The sequence below is a fragment of the Oculina patagonica genome, chromosome 4 (genome assembly GCF_052425735.1).
Source record: "Oculina patagonica isolate OP01 chromosome 4, crgOcupat, whole genome shotgun sequence".
NCBI lineage: Eukaryota > Metazoa > Cnidaria > Anthozoa > Scleractinia > Oculinidae > Oculina > Oculina patagonica.
Window position 1 is genome coordinate 1,126,154 of NC_135761.1, and position 21,377 is coordinate 1,147,530.

The following is a 21,377-nucleotide window of genomic DNA, read 5'->3' on the forward strand; positions in this document are numbered from 1 at the left end:
ATGTTTTTTATCGTTTCCTATTGCCGCGAACCAATCAGAGTTGTTTTTTTGATTGACAGTTTTGCGAAGTGTAGTCGATCACGCGGTGTGAATTGAGATGTGATTTTCCTCCGTCGGCAAACTCGCTTTGTTGTCAGTGTTATAAGGAATTTCTCGAGAATAACCGTTGTTGGAATCATTCCTCTCTTGGGCCCGCAATTACAATGACGTCTTTGGCCGCTAACACGACATGATAACATGTATGTAGCAGACAATTAAAAAATAAACTGATAATCATGATTAAGTATCTGTTTTAGTACATGTAGCAGTCACTTCGCTGTTTACGTAGGTTCCTGCATAAACGCTCTTTCGGTTTGTCACGCCGTCATTGCATCGGGGTTGGTGCAAGTGGGGGTTGGGGGGGGGGGGGGCTACATAAAAAATTTTCATACAGATAGGCTCCGCCCCAAGTTCCAAATCCGCATTAACAGGTAATGGTATGTGAACTCATAAACCATGGATCACAAATATGGTTACAAAACGAGAAACGAATGACTTTTAGAAAGTCTAAGGTAACCTTTCCTTTTTAAAATACAGTAGTATATTTAACACTTATTCCACGAGCGCGTGTTGGATATGAGTTGGTTATAACGATCTCATATCCATCAAGAGCGAGTGAAATAATTCTGTTTTTTTTTTTACCTTTTTACCTGACGAAGACCTAATGGGAAAAGAATAGATCACTCTACAGAGATGTTTGTTTTTTTTTATTTCCTTTTTATATTATAACGTCATAATTATTAAAAGGATATCGACAGCCATAAGTGGGAGTGATAAGGACTCCGAGTAACTGTTCGCGACATCGCCGCCACAATTTGGCATCGCAAGAGAACTGCCAGCTACAGTTTTATTTATGACCAGGTATGTAATAGCCTGCGTTATATAACCGGGGTTTTATTCGTCTGCAACGCAGGCTAGGTAGTAACAGAGGTACCATTTTTCTATCGAAGGTATATGAAAGGGCAACCTTAGACTTGCCTAGCTCAAATATTGCAATTTTTTGGGCGTATTGAATAACAAAGCAAACATAACCAGACGAACTGTAATTAAAGAGAAAATCGTAATGCAAGGAGCACTTGGACAAAACAGCGTGAGTGAAGCCAGATCTTTGCGTAGATCACAGGATCAGCAATATTGAACAAAACATAAAACCAAATGCAAGCTAAGGCTGATCGGACAGCTAAAAAAATTACCAATAAATAAAATTACCCTTTTTAGCTGTCCGATCAGCCTTGCATACGGGATCTGTTGGCTCCTTGGCTCCGAATTGTTGACTCCCTTTAAATTTATTGTAATATAAACATGTGAGAATCAGACGACCAGTGCAAAACTGAAGTAGAGTATATTGTCTAACATTCTCAAACCAACGTTAAAAGTATTTTTTAAATTGGATGTGATGTCTCTGCTTGTTTCTCCGATCTAAAGGATCCGCCACTGGCAGAGTCTACCGCTAACTGAAGACTACTGCAAAGTAAGAAATTTCTTTTCATTATATTTTATCGCCGGTTCTTTTCCATCCATTTCTCCAACCTTTTTGTCATGATCACACAGTAGGGGGCTTTAGCAAACAACGACGGCAAATGAACGAGAACGTCACCAAACAAAAGGTTTAATGAGCAGAACAATAGCTATGCAGGTGTGTTTTAAACAGGAGGGGGAAGCAACTTCCCATACATTCTCTTATATGAAATCTGAGCGATGCTCTCACAACTTGCAAAGCAATCATCGGGGCGGTAGTCAGCGGATGTCTCTAAGGCTCATGAGCAGCTCCTTTCTTTGTGAACTTGTAAAAACAATAACAACATGGGACCAGTGAGAGAGTTCGATTTTTTTTATATATGTAGTAATAAAAAAAGACTTTCTAAGTTTTGTCTTTAAAGCAGCGAAAATTTTTTTTCCGAAAGGTTCTTGGTGTCAATATGTGGTGTTTGTTATGAAATAAAACCATCACGGGAATGGTAATGAAAACGTGGCGATGAATATTCCCGCGCTAGTCGGAGCTATTTTTCTTGCTCTATTGTTTCGAAGTTGTTTGTTGACTTGGTCTTTCTTTGTTTTACTTCATTTACAATCCCCATGTGGGTCAGTTAAAAATCGTGGTACAAAAATTTGCATTTCTGCACTGAAAAGTAGCACGGCATCACAAAATTCTGCGTTCTTAAAACAACACGACGATGACGAAATTTTCGGATTTAAACAGCTGCTTTTAGATTTTTAGTTAAGAGAATTGAACACCTTTATAATAAGTGATTCCACGACATAGCAGCTTCCATTTCGCGGGAAAAGATTGCCTGTTGCATCATCGTCCAAAAACCGCTGACTACGTCGTGAATTGATCGCTTTGCAAGTTGTGAGAGCATCGCTACTCGGTCCCAGACCTCGTTTCTTCCCCCCCCCCCTGGTTTTAAATCCTTGACTGTTTTCTTCGAAACAAGAACGTAAAATGACCAAGTTCTGGGTATTTTGGAGAACGTGAACAACAACGGCTTAAATTCGGTACTACTGTTTAGGAATGAACGCTTTCTTTACATAATCAGCTGGAGCGAGTTCCTAAACTAATCGACTGATGATACTGAATACATCTGGATAAGCATGAGATTCTCGAGTAAAATATTAATTCATTTTGCACCACGCACTGTCCTCGGCGACGCCGTCGTCATTGCTAAAGCTCGCTAGTTTCGGACCATGACGAGTAACTCCTACGCAGCTACCAAGTCAGTAGGTGTGTCCTCAATGTCCAAATAAAAACTTTAAGTTCAAATTCCTTGGCCTGCCAATTATGCAACAATTTTTGTATTAGAAACTAAAAACCCCTAAGCTTACCTACTTCTTCTGTTCCGTTCCTATTTTTTAATGCCAACTAGGCCGTTTTTGTTTGAGCATTTTTTTTAAGAAGACCATCTGAAGGAGACCGGAAATCGCCCAAGGCCCTAATGATTTAGAGAACAGGAATAAATGTTGATGCATATTTTTCTCGCAACCCAATAAGTATAATTATAATGCGCTAATCTTTTCTTCTTGCCGATCGCCTTCAATTGAATCCGGAATTTTGGATCCACGGGACTTTGTGTTGCTAGCTTGTTGCTGTGTACACTCTTCCTGACTGTTAAACAGTACAAACGTAATGAAAAAAGGAATTAAAACGATTCCCTGCTCCCTTGTTATGGTTTAGGAAAAGGAATGGAAAGGATAAACAAAAAAATAGAAATACCAGAAACAAAAAACTTCGCACAGTTGTTGTTGTCGTTACGCGTTCAGTTTTGGAGCTGAATGCCCCTAAACACTTATCCCATCCCAGCCCTACACTCGTGTCTCATCCATGCTCGGCTTGGTTTGGAGAATCGAAATTTGGGCAACATTCTGAAATAGAAGCTGATGCTAACACAAGCTTCCGGGGGGGACTCCCCCCAAATGCCTATACGGGTATGTGCGGTAATGTGCCGCCCAACGAGGTCGTGATTTTGGGCTCTCGACCTAGAACGGGGTATCCGTTCTTGAGACAATAGCGACCTTCAGATTTGACTACGAGTACGAAATCGAGTACGAGAGCGACTTTGGAATTTTAACACAATTGTATCCCCCAAACTATAATTCTTCCCTGTTGTAGGCTAGCACAAAAATACACGTTAGGGATAAGATTGGTGTGATAAGTAGTTATAGGAGGCACACGAATTTGGTTTGAAAACTCGTACTCGTACTCAATCTCGTACTCGTAGTCCAATCTGAAGGTCGCTAATTTCTAGAACGGGGTATGGCATTTCGAACCTACGAAAGTTTCAAATTATTAGCAGCCAAAACGGGTCGTTAAAAAATTGACTTTTTTCTAGAACGGGGAATCATTTTGAATGCAAATCTTTCTAAAACGAGGTGCTACTTTGCAATTGAGACCCGGGCGGCACATATACCTGAGTACCCCCGCCCCCGGGCACAAGCTTCACTCAAGAAGGGAACCGGCCGGGGTGGGCTGGTTCAGATTTGTCAGTCACGTGACTGGAAGCCATGTTTGGTAGAAAGTTTGGTGGCCGCTTCCAAGATGGCGGGTAGGTCGTGAATTCCGATGAGGTATTCGTCGCATTTCATTACTCACTCTTCATTTCTTTTCAGATATACGATTCCATATAGAAAGCACTGACGGTCTAGAAGAAGAAGACCAAGATGACGGTACGTTCCGTTGTGTATACTTGTGTATTCTGTAGATGCCGGACATTGCGTTTCAAACAACGCATCAGTTCCCACGGGTTTTTCTACTTCAACGGTAACGTATTACTCAATATTCTGATTTCACAGAAGGGTACGAGATGGATCAAGACGAGTCTTCACTGCACTGTTATGCATCAACTGAAGAACCTCTGAGCCCCATCATCAGAATGGAGCGCTTTATGCTGAGCGACATTATCGTCAATCGGTGAGTTTGACGAAGTTCGCACGTGTGAAGAAAACTATGTCTTCCTGTGTGTTCGCTGGGTTTTTGATGCTGTCCTAAATCCACAACGTGACCTTCAATTATTTCTCTGTAGGCAAATGGCTGCTAGATGTTGTCAGGACGCTCTGAGGTCAAGTAAAACTAAAGAAGAAGTTTACCATGTGCTGCGACTGATGGTTCGCCTTTCGGACGACATCGGTAAGCAGTGCACTGATCGAGTTTTGCGTAATCTATTAATTTTGGAAATAACTCCATATGTCTCTGTCTAGTATCCAGAAAATAGCTTCTAAATTGCTTATTTAATCCCATTTGGCTTTTCAAAACTGAACGCAATTCGCTTATTATTAGTTCAAGTCTGTATTTTGCGGTATAAAATTTGAACTTGGACTTGCATGATTTCTGAATTTTTATATCAAAGTGCGATCGGTGCTTTTACGAATAAACTCTTGTCAGATTTGAAAAACGTTCCTATTTGGTAAGACTTCTTTATTTTGGTTATATTTGTATTTTTAGAATTCCTCTTTTATTGACCAAAAGGTTGATGAAATCGCTCCTCGAAAAACCGATATTGCCCTAGCTCAGAAAGCCGAAAATTAAATTTTCACAATTTGAATGTCTGACGTTGTGTGATATTTTGCTACTGGGCAAGCTGGCGCTTCTGTTTATGTTAACCCCCCTCCAATAAATTGTTCTGTTATTTCTAGAAAAGATGCAGTTGATTAATAGAGAACCGCAATTTTTCAAAACAATGTGAAATACAATTTTATCAAGATAAGATGAAAATAAAATGATCAGAATGGTTTATTTTTAATTGGTATTTTTATACTGCTGCAGAATAATTTCATACGTAAATACGAGAAACAAATAAAATGAAAATACATGTTTGAAATACGATAAATCAACCTAGACTTTAAATAGTATTTATCTGTGATAATATTGCATACCTATGATGTGCAATATGCGTGTATTGATGATAAAATAGTGAAAGTTCATAGTAGTTTTTTTGTAAATGAACAGTGTAATACAAGTTTATGTTTTGTGTGGCTTTTCTTGCAATTTCACTGTCATGTTGCAAGACTAGTTTATAACTCTTTGCAAGTTGTCAGAGTAGACAATTTTCACAAAAAGTTGTTACAAATGTGGTCATGGAAAGTGGAACCATGAAAGCATTGCAAGGCATGTTCATCTCAGGATATGCTACACATTTTTTTTTGCAACTTATATTGCAACAAATTCATGAGGGAGGTTGCACAAGACACTGCTTAGTGTATCAACATGCAATTGTAATGCCACAAAGTTCAAGCATGGTAATAAAATTTTGCGTAAACATGCATAGCATAGCCAAAGCGGTGGCACAAAACAGGGAGTGTTGGTCAGAAAGCATGACAGCCTTATGCGCCTACTGGCATTATGAGTCATGATGATGATGATGATGCATACAGTTTGTGTGTGTAGAAATAACTCGTTGTTTGTGTAGCAAGAAAATATGTACTAGGTATGCAAACCTGGTAAATGGTCAAGCTTACCACTAGTTTCCTTGTAGTTCAGTGGTGTGAGGATCCAATCCATGTGCAGAAGGTCATGTGTTTGAGAGACTATTGGAACTCAGATTTTTTTTTTTGTCCCATGCTCATGGCAATTGAGTTTACATTTTTCTCAAGAAGTATGTCATTACCCATGTCACTTGATACTGGGATTTTCATGTATTTTGGGTTGTAAATACAATTTTCATTTATTGGGATATTTTTAGAGCCGTCTGTTAGAGTTGAGCTGATGGAGCAGGTTCCTCACGTGGCAGTGTATTGCTATGAGCATCATTCTATGATGGAAGCTGTGCCCCAATACATTTTATTCATTGTGCTGCGGTTTTTGACTGATTCCAATAATCAGGTAACCACTAAAATGAAAATAAACAAATAAATAACCAGACAAGTTGAATTCAAGTCTTGTAAAATTGGTGCTAGAAAGATTGATAGTAGGCCAGGAAATGGTAACTTTTGATGTTGTAATTTAGTGGCTCACCTTTCGTCAATCAGCATACAGTGTAGTTAATGTCAGGGTTAGCCACATAGTCTGTTTTGCAGATAGAGTGGCCATGTTATGTAGTTACATGTATATATATATTTTTTATCATGGCTATCACAGAACTTCACAATAAAAGAGTAAATCATTTCAATAAGCATTTTAAGAGACCTTGGCTAGTTAAATAAATCTGGTTGCCATTTCTGCAAAACAGACCATTGGCGGCAGTATCAGTTGCAATTTTGAGGCTTGAGTAATAATGACATCATTAGTACATGATTGTATGGAGTGAATCTGTTCTAATTCACGCTCTAACCTAAACTAAGCAGACAGAAAATTTAATAAGTTAGTTATTAACAAGTTTAAGATGTTTGTTTTCAGTGAATTAAAGCTGTATTTATTTATTTGTTTGTTTGTTTGTATTGATCAGGTTCGTAAAACAAGTCAAGCTGCTCTTTTAGTTCTGTTGGAACAGGAAGTTGTTGAAAGAGGTGAAACTGAAACTTATTTATAATTTGTTCATTTATATTGTACATAAATTTAAATATTAAGTAGCCCAAAGGTCAATTCCTGTTTCTGAAACAACTAATTATTAATATTGGACACTGGTTTATTCAATTAATTAAAGGACCTTTCTTTGAATAATCAAATACTTGTACAGGTTATATACAATGTAAATGTACTGCCATGGTGTTCTGTTACGTATTCTTAAATGAGGAAACTTGAGTAACTGCATATTATACCTCTGCGTAATAAACACTCATAGATGGTCATGAAACGCTACTGGTGATGTCAAGTTGAAAATCCTGGATTTCAGGGCTTTAACTTATATTTGCTTTTTTATCCTCTTAAACAAAGTAGCCTCAGCTTCATATGTGTATGTGTATGTTAATGTTTTGCATTTAACTTCCTACTTTCAGAGGATGTCGAGGAACAGGTTTGTCCTGTTTTACTTCAGCTAACAGCAGGAGAGAGTAATGATGACTACAGATCTGAAGCTGTTGCTGTAAGTTTTATACTATTACTGTTTTTTCCTTCCAACTAGGATGATTAATATTATTATTGTAAGCTAAAAAAATATTTTCATCAGCTAAAAAATAAACTGTATCTGCTCAAAAAAAAAATCTTCTTTACTTCTTCAATATTCAATGGCTTTAAAATTGACAGTCTTACTGCCATCATGTTCTTTTCATTTTAATAATAATAATAATAATAATAATAATAATAATAATAATAATAATAATAATAATAATAATAATAACTTTATTTAAACACAGTAAAAAAGTTTAAAGCTAAAAGCTTGTGGGGCTGTGTACAAATTTTTTTCTTGTGGGGCCGTGTACCAAATTTTTGGAATTTGGAGAGCTATAGAGTTGAAAAGTGCTGTTTATTCCAGGGGCAGTGGGACAGGGGTTTCAAGATCTGTATTTTACCCCCTCCCTAAATAACATGCACACTGTTTTTTATTTTATTGTAGTTAATGAGCAAGATGGCTCCACTTGTTGGAAGAGACATTACAGAGCGTTACTTTTTACCAAGGTTTGAGCTTCTCTGCTCAGATCCTTTGTTTCACGTCAGAAAGGTAAGGACGATTGTAAAGAGACAATGAAGTATTTTTGTGGCAAGTTGCAAAATAATGCACAGTCACCTAGATAGAACAAACTTTTAAGTTGTACTCTTTTAAGAGTGTTTTTTTCCAATAACTGTTGTAAAATCAGAACTGTAGCATCACACATCTGGCTAATGACAAGGAACATAAACAACACAATGAACTAAATCAGAATGAACTAATCAGGATACAAACCAAAAATATGCGACCTGCATGCCAAGTGTGGTAATGCGCATTTAAAAGATATTTTTAATTTGCTTCTGATTTGACCAGTGTTTGCTCTTGTTGTTTAGGCTAAGAGTACTACTGTAAATGGCACAGTTTCCTGTAACCAGCTTTTGATCTAAGCAAATCACTAGTCACGTTTGATTAAATAATTAGGGTTAATAATGTTCTTATTAGGTCTGTGCATCAAACTTTGGTGAGATGTGCAGTGTTCTTGGACCTGAAGTAGCAAGTGAAAGAATGGTGAGTAACTATCATGGTGATCCTTCTGACAGCTTTCTCTATCAACTTGTTTCTGTGCATTTTTTCACTCCATCTGACCATCGTTTCCATTACAGCTTCCAGTGTTCTTCAAACTCTGTCAAGATGGTGTCTGGGGTGTTCGAAAGGTGTGTTTGTTTTGAATGATAACACCATTATTAACATGAGTAAAGACATTGTTTCCCAACTTTTGTGGCCACTGTATTATGTTGTTGCAGGTTTTGAGCATATGTTGCTTAAAGAATTTTTACTCTGAAATGTGTTATGAAGTAAGATTGTTGTTTTAATCAAACCACATTTCTTTTTCCAACAAAGGCTTGTGCTGAATGTTTTATGAGCGTATCCACTGCAAGTCCTACTGCGATGAGAAAAAATGAGCTGTCTCAGTGCTTTGTCAGCTTGCTGTGTGACAAGTCAAGATGGGTATGTACTTGAATTGAAAGCATGTTTTTTGTTTTATTATATTTTATGTGAGTGGGTTCCAGCATATATGTACACATGAAGATAGACAGGCAGTTTTTCACCATGGATAATAAAAATGTAAGGAGGTTAAGTGTGTTCCAGCAGAGATGGCTAATCAGTGCTGGTGCAATTTCTCTGGTTTCCTTTTGGTAGGGATGACAGTCCGTTATGGGTAAACACGGTCCAGTATTTTATCAAGTTGCCAATATGAAAACAAATTCGTTGGGGAGGGGCGCCATAAGAGTGAAGTGCCTTGTCCAAGGACGCCACACAGTGACTTTTCCCAAGGCTCAAATCCACACCTCTTGATCAACTTGCAAACCATTAAGACACTGTTCCACAATTAATTTTTGGTTTTGAAACGGAGTAAATGAATGACACTTAAGGTAAAAAAAAAAAACATGTTTTGTGTCTTTGTTTCAGGTTCAAATGGCTGCCTATCAAAGCCTTGGTCCTTTTATTTCTACATTTGCTGACCCAGCAGAAAGTGGCTTCTATATAAATGAGGAAGGGGTTTTGTGTGCACTACCCCAGAAAGAACTAGAAACACCTTCATCCCCAACACAAACTGAAGGAGAAGCAACGGCAAGTCAAACTACAAGTGAAGATTCAACAGCTGAAGAGTAAGTCAGCACTCAACATGCTACCGGTACTCTTCTTTCTAGCGGTGTTTTAGTCATCCTGGATTCTATTGCATGTTTATAAAAGAAGTTCAGTGTGAACAAAGTATGGACTTTTAAGTCAATTTTGGAAGTGTATGACAATATTCAGTGAAGTTCTGTCAGTTTTCTTTAATTGAAAAGCTATTTCTTAATATATTAAGTGCTGTTGCTGTCAACCAGTAGCTTGGTAGACATTTTTTCCTGTCTGTGAATGAAATGTGATATTATAGTACGTGATGTCTTTCAGTGCCACTCATGAAGGAAACAGACATCAGACTGAACGGCAGCCATCACCTGAAGCTCGTACCACAGATTCTGGTTATATTTCACCCCCGGAAATCATGTCAAATGAACAAGATGTCCATAAGCAATCACACGAAGGGAAAGACGGAAATGTTATTGATAATGCATGTTCAAAAGAATCAGGGAATTGTGATAAGTACATGACTACAGACCTTGATGAGGTTGATGATAAGTACTTTGATTCATTTCTTTATTGGAGGACACCTTTACCGCAGGTTGAACTAGATACAGAAGATCTTGCAGCTGTTGAAAAAGTTAAAACTACGAGCGATAAATTGACATTAACATCTGAAGCAAGTGCGATAAGTGAAGGAGAAACTAGTAGATCCTCTGAGATGCATCACCATAGCAAGGCTATACATCAACATCATCACCATCACCATCCAAAGTTATCGTTTATGCATGGTGACGACGACAGTGATGAAGAAGATGGCATTCCTCTTTATTCTCTTACCGATGATTTTCACTCTCATATGGATCACGGTATTGGCCGCTTTGATTACGATGACTACAGAAAGCTTAGTTTGGCACATACGTCTTCGTTTGATGAGGATCTTCTCATTGCTGATCACATAACAGCTCCTCCAGTACAGGTACACTCCTGCCGTAACCCTTTCAGTATCAAACTAAAACTTGTCTTTTTTCTTATTCCTATAATTGTATATTTCTTTTATGAGTTCTGACAATTAAATTAATGGTGATTGACATTTGCAAAGAAATTGCTTGGATGATAAGGTAACATAAAACTGTTTTATGAAACTACATGTAGATACAAGTTAAAATTCTATGCTAATCCTAAGTTTCTTGGCTAAAGCTCTGGTATTTCCTGTTTGAAAAATGGTACTGAATTATTGAGAATTTTCTTGTATCTATCAGTATTTAATTCTCCTGTAAAGTTCAGTGGATCATGGAGAAATCATTTCCTGTACTTTAAATTTCAGAATGTCATTCCTCAAACCCTCCTGGATCATTATATCTCCATGACTGAACCTGCCAAAGCCCAGACTATCGACACTGAAATTGTACGGCACTGTGCGTTCAGTTTACCTGCCGTGACTCTAACGTTAGGTCGTAAAAACTGGCCATGTTTGAGGGATACATATGAACTTCTTATTGCTGATATGCAGGTAGGAGAATTGAAACAGCTTTTGTCACTACTACAGTGACAAAATCTTACAATATCTTATACTTAATGTACATGATTAATATATTGTACTCCTAAATAAAACCCAGTAATCCATCCTCTCCATCAAAAAGTAATGAATTTACTAATTGGAAATTTAATTGGAGGAGTTTAAAAGAGTTCAGGGGTCTACATTAATTTTGTAGATCAGTCAGCTCTCAATTGCACATACATGTATTAACTTTTAGAATCTTTTTTTTTCCAGTGGAAGGTTCGGAGAACATTAGCATTCTCCATTCATGAGCTTGCGTTAGTTCTTGGAAGTGACATTACAAGAATTGAGTTGGTTCCCACTTTTAATAGCTTCCTTAAAGACTTAGATGAGGTAAGAATGCATGTTTGTGTACTTACTTACAGTGTACTTGCTAACTTTCTTTGAGCCCTGTAATGCAGAACTAAAAAAAGTCCCTTACGGTCATCCAGGACAAGTAACTGTGTGTATGCTTACTTGATTATGCACTTTCCATGATTTTTGGTATCGACAGTATGACCTGGAATGCCATTTGATTAGCACTAGAGAATGGTTGTGTTACCCCCTCATTTGTCATTAAAATGTTTGGTCATACCACATGTGGGCTCAATACTGACTGTCTTTTTTTTTGTAATAGGTGAGAATAGGAGTTTTGAAGCATTTAGCAGATTTCATCAAGGTAAGAGCTAATTTTCAAATTGTTTCACAAAAAGTATGTTTAATATATTATTTTTTCTGTTTATTTTCTATACTCAATACTTAGATTCTTGAATGTGTTCTTTTATGCACAGTGAGCATGATATACTGTACACGTTATTTCAGACCCTGTGTGCTTGGTGTTTCATCTGGGATTCGTTTCTTCTGATGTTTGTTCATTTTTTGTTTATAAACTGTGTTAATTGTGAAGCATGTTTATCTTCACAGCTTCTTCCATTTGATATAAGAGGAGACTACCTTCCTATGTTAACAGACTTTCTCACAACAGACAATAATAGGAATTGGAGGTTCCGGTTTGAGCTTGCAGAGTAAGTTTTTTTTCCCTTGCCTGGCAGTAGTATTTTGTATTCAAACAGATTGTTACAACCACGTTTTGACACCCTTTCTATTACGTATTTTGTTTACAAGTGGTACTTCTTAACTGGAACTTCAAGCCATATTGGCTCGTTTTTTGTCTACTCAATGAAAATTGACTCAGCCAACTTTTCCCTGGGAAGGGATTTTGACACTTCTACACTGAACCTGAGTCTGGAATTTTACATCTGCCATCTCTAACAGAAAATTTTTTCCTAAGGGTAGGAATTTGACATTCATTAGGAGCCCAGGGATGGGGAATTTGACTCTGGCTTCCACGAAATGTCAAATTCCCCTGGGTCTACCTGAACCCCATCACCCCCTCCCCCCCCCCCACCCTGGGTCTTAACATTGACAGGTGCATCACCTTCATGAGCAATAATTTGCAGTAGCTTACCATAGTTACATGTAGTTTTAAAACAATAACTTAGTGTTACATGTATGTTTGTTTTCAGGCAACTGATGTTGCTGTGTGAGCTTTATGAACCTAAGCAAGTTCTTCAGTACATCTGTCCTATCGCCATTTCACTTGCAACTGACAGAGTGGCAGACGTTAGAACAATAGCATTTAAATTGGTGAGTAATTTTGGTTAACAGGATTGCAACTTATGAATTGTTGTTTTAAATTCACAATTAATTTTTGTAAAATGTATAACATACACTATCATGGTGTCAGATTTTTATCAAGTGCAAGGTTGTCGCTAAGGGCTGCTGGCTTATTTCACTGGCTGAAAGATAACTTAAACCTGGCTGAAATCTCACATGAAAATAGAGACTTAGGTATCTTTTAGAGCTGCCAAGGCCAGAAAAGCCAGCTGGGCTTGTTGATGAGCTGGCTTAGTGTTTTCTTAGCTTCATTCCGGCAATTGTAATTCTGATTTTCTCCATCAAGAGGCCAACAAGGTTGTCTTTATGGTTCAACCCTCCAAGTTAAGACCATTTTAGTCGCCATGGCGACTAAAATTTTGAAGCTGGCGACTAAATTTGAAGCAAAGTCGCCAGCCTGGCGACTAAAATTGAGAAGAAGGATTGAAGCGTGAGCTTAATTTAGCAACTAAATTTTTTCACTGGCGACCAAACCTGAGCAGTCGGTGGCCAAATGGCCACTAAGGAAAAGAATAAACTTGGAGGGTTGTGGTTGGGCTCTGCATCAACAAGAAGTCAAAAAATTAATTATTAAATTCTAGCATCTTCAACAGCCAAAGGTCTGACACATAATTTTATAAATGAATAAAGATAGTGATAGGATAATTTTTGTGACTTTGAAATTTAATTTCTGTAGATGAATAGTGCATTGTGTAAATAAATATCAATGTTCCTTATTGCGTTAACAAGTAACGTTGTTGTAATGTTCTTGTTTCAGATTGGTGTTTTACTGCAGAGGCTTCACAGTTGTCCAGAGGAGGGCCCAGCACACAAATATGTTTGTGATATCATTAATAAATTTGCTCATAGCCCACAGTGGACCAGGCGGCAAGCGTAAGTTTCTTTATTACTTATCAACATGTACACTTGCAAATCTTACAGTCCATGTATTTCTTTTATCTTGCTTATTTTTTGTTTAAATTAGCTTGCGTGATACTACAATGTACAACATTCTGCATAATTTGGAAATCCTGCCAATACAGACACTTTACAGTCTGTATGGTGTCCATAAGAAAATTACCGGTAGTAGTTACTGTGAACTTGCCATTAAAAGACAGCTTTTTACTGGGCACTGTCAAACCCTATATGGATTGTGTTTTGCTTCAAAAAAATTTAAATTAACACCAATGTCTTCTTACAGGTATGCACAGCTCTGCCAGAATCTCTTAGAAGAGAATGTTGAAAGTGGAGAACAGTTTTGCAAAGAGTTTTTACCCAGCCTGCTCTTTCTTCTCTCGGATCCTGTTCCAAATGTCAGACTTAGTTTAGCCAGGACCCTGGCACAGGGTGTTATGATGTCAGGTACAGTTATTTGACAAATGAAATAATCTTTCAAGCACTGAACAATATAATAATTATTAATAATTATACAGCTATTTCAATTAACGTTGTCCGGATCAAAGCTTAAAGACAAGACTGAAAGGCAGTATGGGTAGAAGAAGAGGGCAACTGCACATGCTGAATACTAAAATATATAATGACATGACAAACGCGAATTTGCACGTTTTCTATTTCTTTAGACATGTGAAACAAGGTGGTTTTAGCCACACTGAATTTAAGAAGAATTTTCAAAACTCAGAACCAAGCGACAGTGAAGGTAAAGCTACAGAAAGTCCTCCTGAGAGGAAAAAACAAACTCGTGAATTCTCCAAGTGCGATGATGCTTAATGAAGCTTATATGCAAATTTGTAGTGAATACCCAGAACGCCATACGGTCTTGCCTTTTAGCTTTTAGCTTTGACCGACAACGTTTATTGAAATAGCTGTATACCGGTAATATAATACCACTTACAAACATACAGTAGTACTTACAAAATACAAATACAAATTCAAAAAGCAACAAAGAACTGCAAGCAAGAAAATGCAAAGCACCAAAAACCAAAATAACATACATGTACTTTAGATGTCAATACTGATAGTGTTTTGTTGCTGATCAAACTGCATGTAAAAATATAAATAAATTATCTCCATGTTTATACATCGCAGTGTTTAGAGCCAGAAGCTTGTGGGGGCCTGCATTTCTGATCGAATTGGAATTTGGAAGTGTTAGTTGTTGTGGAGGGAGAAGAACCAGTGGGCCCAGAGAAAAACACTGGGAGCAGTAGTATGGTCAGAATTTAAACTAATGGCTACATTGGTGGGGTGCATTCCTCTCACCACTGTGCCATCCCTGCTCCAGGAGTTATTGTTTTACCTTGACTGACTGAAATAACTCTGTTTCAAACTCTCTCTCTTTTTTTTATTTGAAATTTTTTTGCAGATTACTTTAAAGAAACAGATAGTGATGGAAAAGATGCAGTTCATTCTGCCATTCAGAGGCTTCAGCGCGACCCAGACAGGGATGTTCGGTACTTTGCAGGTGTTGAGGAAGATGCATTAGATTTGACATACGAGGCCCACACCACATCTTTACATACAGCACAACAACACTTTCAAGATATGAGCTATGATCCAGAGGAAGAATTGGAATTTGAAAATCAAACATCTGAAGATGGTGAGAACAGAGTGGAAGAAGTCAATGAAATAGGCACTGATAACCTAGAGAATAGAACTGAAACCCTTGACAGTGATCAGCAAGAGGGAGATTTTGATCAGACTGTCTTGGAAGAGTCGTCATCTACGGGTGCTCTTGTTGATACAAACTTGGAAAGTACAACACAAGAATTTGAAGAAAATGAAAGGAGGTTAGATTTGGAATGCGGAGGTGACCATCAAGATCAAGTAGAGGCAGTTGGTGATGAATCTGAGGAGGCAGCAGGAGTGTCAGAGGAAACGGCACAATCAAATGAGGTAACATTAATTGTAGAGCAGCTGTAACATTACCAAATTACATCTGTGCTTTAATGATTACTTGCCTTGTATTGTAGAATTTGCATTTTGATAAAGAAGTGATCCTTTACCACTGTTTGCATTGATATGCGATATCAGAAATCAAAACTTTTGCGGAAAGGTTTCCAAGCTTTCAGTGAATCAAAGTTAAAAGAGGTTTCTGACAACGTTTTCTTGTGAGCGATCAATAAATAAGAAATGAACTGACAATAAATAAGTTTTCTTCTGTGGCCGATACTCCCATCAACTGTTTTTAACAAGTGCAGATTAAACCATTTTGTAGCTTAGTTGTCAAAAAGGGCTTTGTTTCACTAAACAGAATAAACACCATAAAAATAAAAGGTACGGAACTTTTATGTTCAGCAAACCATAAACATATTGCCACATTCTGTGTGCCAATGTCAGCTTTGTAAAAACATTAATTTTTTGTAGAGATCTGTAAACTGTTTTCATTGTTTCTTTCGGTTTCCAAACGCAAAAGCCTTGAAAATGAAGGTAAAGTCTCAAAAAAAAATCCTAAAATGTCTTTACTGTGTAATTAAGTTGGATTTGACCAAGGTTCTGTAGTCTTCTGATCACTCGTAACATCTTGGAAACATTTCCGCGGATGTTTTATTCCTGAAGTCACATATCAATGCAAACAGTGGTTACTCACAATAATTATTATTTACTAATTAAAAGAAACTAAAAAAGTTTTGGAAATGTCACTTAACTATGGCTTGTGTTTCCACATCATTTCTCTTTCTCCCAAATTTTTTTCAATGACTTAGAAGAAACAAAAAAAAATGTTTCGCTTGAACTTTGAATCAGCTGAAATGGCATTTACTAACTGCCTTTTGAAGGGATCTCAAGTGGGGAATCCCCTTTGTAAACAATGTACATGTTAATAATAGGGAATCACCTTTGCTCAAAATTAAAAAAACAATGGAATCTTCCTTGATGACCCTCAGTGAAAGCTGGCAGGCTTTCAAGGCAATTCCATCCCTTGATTCATCTCTAAAATAGTGTTGGTGTCTCATTTTATTTAAGAAATGTTTTAAAAATCAGCTTGAAATTTTAATGCATGTACAGCTGTATGCTTTGTTTTACATCACAAAAGCCATTTGTCTCTAGAGCAGTAATTTTCTCTAAAAATGCATTTGGATACTAACAAAAAGTAAGTACTGGTACCAGAGTACATGTGCAGTGTTCGATGCTTGTATGAATAATTTTTTTTTTCAAGAAGCAAAGAAAGATGGCAAGAGGCAACAGGCAACATTGACAGATACAGTACAAAAGAAAGAAATGTTACAATAATTATTCAGGACACTAAATTGGTGCCTAGATGTATACATATACTAAACTTTTCCTATTACATTATTTCTTGTTTTGCAGGAACAGCCAGAATTTTCTGATCCACTTCAAGAATTAGCATGGCAGAGCTCTTGAGTTTATCTCCAGTTATCTCCCCAACTTAATCAAAATGTACATTCTCTAAGATATTTTAGCATAGCAACCAAATTCTCGCACACAAGTGCATTTTTGAATTAATTTAATGCCCCTGGTTGCTTTGTTTAATGGGGTCAGTGAACATTACAATGTATATTATTATTGAGTAAAAAACTATTGAGTGGTTCCCAAGGAGTTATTTTAATTTAATAATTATTAGACTAGGTGTTAAGTAATTTATGAGAATGATAGTAGTTAAATTGTGAAAAGCTGATGAAACCATTTTTGTGATATTGTACAGTTGGATTTCATTGTGTATAATTTCTTGATGGTGTTGTGTCATCACTAAATTTTGAGTTTAGACTCCTGTTAATTGTCACATAAAACTTCTGTTATGAATTTAAAGTAATATTGATTTTGGTTAACTGTGTTATTAGAGTTTCAGAACCGAGTTTGGATTTGATTTATTCGTTAGTTTACATACTATCTTAACCATTGTACCAATTTGAATTGTGGGAAAAATCTATTTTCTGGCTAAAATCAGTAGAGAGGAACCAAAACAGAACAGTTTCTTATAATTTGTGCAAACAGAAAAGTGATAGTGTAATCTTTTCGTGGAATCTCTGACCAAGAAATGGCAACAGCAGGCATGATCAATTCTCAGAAGTATGATTTTGTTTTATATAAAGTAACAATGGGATTTCAACAAAGATTTGACCAAGTTCAACATGTGCATGGGCATGTTGACATGGTGGGAAAGCTGGACAGAAAACTGTGCGACAGACTCACTGACGTATCATAGCCTTGTGAGTGGATAAGATTGATCAGACATTCCACACATCATTTATTAGAGTTTTCAGCACTATGGAAATTATGACAATGCTCTTAACAACTTAGGAACAGATCATACACTAGCTAGAACTGTACTTTGCCTTATTTTTTTACCTCCATTTGGATCATAACAGTCAACTGTAAACATTAAAAGTACAATAGCTGACATTTTCATGAACCTCCACTGACATATAAGTACTTACATTTGATAAAAATAATAAAGAATCGAAATTTATTATAGTAACAATCACATTCAATTTGTACAATCTGCATTTGAACTTTTCCAACCCATGCAATTTATTACATAATGAAAATTGCAGGGTTTGTGTGTGTCTCAAAAACCCTTGAATTTCAGGAGTTCGATTTCAAGGCCTTGAAAGTACTTGAAATTGGTTTTCGGTCCTTGAAAGTCCTTGACTTTTTTTATTAAACGTCAAAAGGCTTCAAGGCAATGAGAAGACCACCAAAATAAGCGACTTTTTTAGTTCTTTAGCAAGCACATCAATGGCACAACAAACTGGAAATTGTTGATTTGGGGTAAATTTCATAAAAAAAGTCCTTGAAATTTCCAAGAAGGGTCCTGGAAAGTCCTTGAAAAGTCCTTAAATTTTTAGTCTGAAAAAGTGTACCAACCCTTAAATTGGGATATTTACTTTAATTCCTAAACTAACAAGAGCAAAAACTGTGTAGTGCTTTCTGGCCAATATTGGCTAATAATTATGTGCTCTGCCAGAAAATCTCAATTTTCCAAACTCATGGACATCTCTTGTGGAAAGGAACTATAATAACTATCACTATGCCCTGCAGATAAACAACAAAATTAGTTTTGACTGCATATTGTACAGATTTATCCTTTACATTTATCTTGAAGCTTGTACATGTGAGAGTTATTATAAAATCAAACTTTAAGAATATTATTTTTTAAGATAATCATCTCTTTGAATTAGATTGCTTTTTGGTCAACAGTAGTTCCCTGCGTTTACATTTTATATAAATTTCAGATATACTTGCTTTCCCACAATAATTATTACGGCATTTTTTGAATGAATAGTTTGCCCGCATGTCTCTAAAATACGAACCCGTGGAATTCAGCAAAATCAATTTCTACTGCTCATACCAATATTTTAATGTTTACAAACATATTACATTTCACAATCGTTTTTGTTGTTCAGGTTTGCCAGCAGTAGCTATCTTCGTTTGGCAAATTAATAGCAACCATCGACTTACATCAGTAATGCAAAGGAACACTAAAATTATGGCTGCTTATGTGCAACACGCAAATTTATTTTGGTTTTTATTGTGCTAAATTGTATACATTGTGTTAATAATAAGTACATGTGGTTGAATAAAAAATTCTCAAAATTATCATGTTGTCAGATTCACTTTGCCACATTTTGATACATTTCTGCTTTTGAGCTTTAACAGATGCCTGCTACTGGAATTATCCAGCCAGAGGAACAAAGGTTATTTTATGTTGCTGCGGATTTTGGTTGTGAGTTAATGGTCAGTGAAGTTGTTTTCTCCAAGATATACGTAAGGAAATCGAAAAACTAACAGGTTTGACAAAACTTTTGTGCCCACCGCAGGGTTTGTACAGGTCCTGGAAAACCTTAAAATTGCTGGAATTTTATGTGGACTTTTCAGGACCCTTGAAAAAGACAACCGGTCCTGGAAAGTTCTGGTAATCTGTTTAACTCGAGTAACACCAGAATTCTCTGAACTATCATTATACGAAATGTATGGCAGACAGTAAGGAGAAATAATATTGAGATCTTGGTAGTGAAAGGGTTAATGTAAAATGTTTAGTCTTCAAAAAATCAATCTGAGTCCTGAAAAATAGTTTGCAAAAGGGTATGAACCCTGCACCATTTTGTACTTCCCATCACCCCTATACAGTCAACTCTCGTTATAGCGGACACGCTCGGGGCGTCGTTTTGTGTCCGTTATAGCGAGAGTCCCTAATAGCGGCAGTCATTTCCAGTCAAACCTCTTTCGCCGGGGATCTGGATTTTGTCCGTAATAGCGAGTGTCCGCAATAGCGGGGTGTCCGCAAGGCGAGAGTTGACTGTAGATTGTTTTCATATGACATCAACAAAATTCTAAATTTTGAACTATTGATCCTGTCAGGCTGTTCTTTTAGCATGTTTTTGTCATCAATGTTACTTGTTGCTGGGAAGAGTTTTGTCTCAGTAGTGTGCTTCGTTTTAAAATTTGAGACGGCCTAATTCAACGAGATCTGAAATCAGGGTTTGAAAGTCCTTGAATCTCAAAATAAAAATTCAAGGCCTTGAAAGTCCTTGAAATTGGTTTTTGGTCCTTGAAAGTCCTTGATTTTTTATTGAACATCAAAAGGCTTCAAGGCAATGAGAAGACCGCCAAAATAAGCGATTTTTTTAGTTCTTCAGCAGGCACATCAACCGTTGATTTGGGGTAAATTTCATGAAAAAAAGTCCTTGAAATTTCCAAGAAGGGTGCTGGAAAGTCCTTGAGTTTTTGGCCTGAAAAATTGTAGGAACTCTATGTAGATGTTACAGAAATCATATTTTTACCGTCTAAAATACTTCCATATATATATGATAACTAAAGCATTTCAAAGTGAAAACTTGTGTCATAAGTAGCAAAACCTGTTTTTTTGTCATGCAGACCTATCTGGCTGCCATATTGGTGTGCCACTTTAGTAGACCAATATGGCAGACCCATACTAAGTTTTTGTTGCACTGAAATATTTGTTGAACTTTTCCTTTAACTATTAATACAGTTTATTTTGATATAAATGGGTGGTCTCCACTACTTGTTTGTGAGCAACAGCACATTGTTTACACTCAATTGTTTCTAATAATATCATCATATGCACAGTAAGGAGGCACATTGCATTACTAAGGAATGACCTCAGGATAGGAATGCCTGGCTCACCCTGACAGGGGTGGCCATAGATATTTCTTTTCAGTGCCCCTGTAACTTTGTTTACAACTTTTGTGCCATGTAAAGAAAATAAGGCTGCATTCACACTTGTAGCCTGTGTAGCTGGCGGTATTTATTGGGTTTTACCACTAATGCATGCACAAGCAAGCGGCGAAGCCACGACAACAATCATTGCAGCCGCCAGCTACACAGGCTACCACACTTGTTGCCTGGAGGGTCTATTTTAGGGTGTTGTCCAGTCCGCCATATTTTGTTCTTCCTAGACCACAAATTTCATTTTGGCGTTTTCTCCTGAAGGCCGAGAATGCCATAAATTTCTTGACTGTAAACCACTAGATAATAAAGAATGTGCCCGCAGACTGACACTCAAAATCAGCTTTATCTGCCAGACCGCCAGAGTATAATAGACCCTCTAGCTGACGTAACACTATTTTTTGAGTAACCATACCAGAATCCAGGCATGATGCCATACCTGAGTACATGGTCAAGAC

At 37.0% G+C, this 21,377-nt stretch overlaps 1 protein-coding gene across 1 annotated transcript; it reads left to right on the forward strand.

The window, feature by feature from the left end:
• Positions 1-4,035: 4,035 nt before the first annotated feature.
• LOC144649056 (serine/threonine-protein phosphatase 4 regulatory subunit 1-like) lies at positions 4,036-19,329 on the forward strand. The gene is made up of 22 exons (XM_078508520.1): positions 4,036-4,079; positions 4,144-4,200; positions 4,327-4,444; positions 4,557-4,660; positions 6,213-6,352; positions 6,915-6,975; positions 7,405-7,490; positions 7,962-8,066; positions 8,496-8,561; positions 8,657-8,707; positions 8,895-9,002; positions 9,465-9,664; positions 9,951-10,599; positions 10,948-11,133; positions 11,395-11,514; positions 11,798-11,839; positions 12,085-12,185; positions 12,687-12,807; positions 13,595-13,710; positions 14,018-14,178; positions 15,137-15,666; positions 17,080-19,329. Exons 1-22 carry the CDS (start codon positions 4,073-4,075, stop codon positions 17,131-17,133), a joined length of 3,183 nt encoding a protein of 1,060 aa, XP_078364646.1. The 5' UTR covers positions 4,036-4,072; the 3' UTR covers positions 17,134-19,329.
• Positions 19,330-21,377: the final 2,048 nt, after the last annotated feature.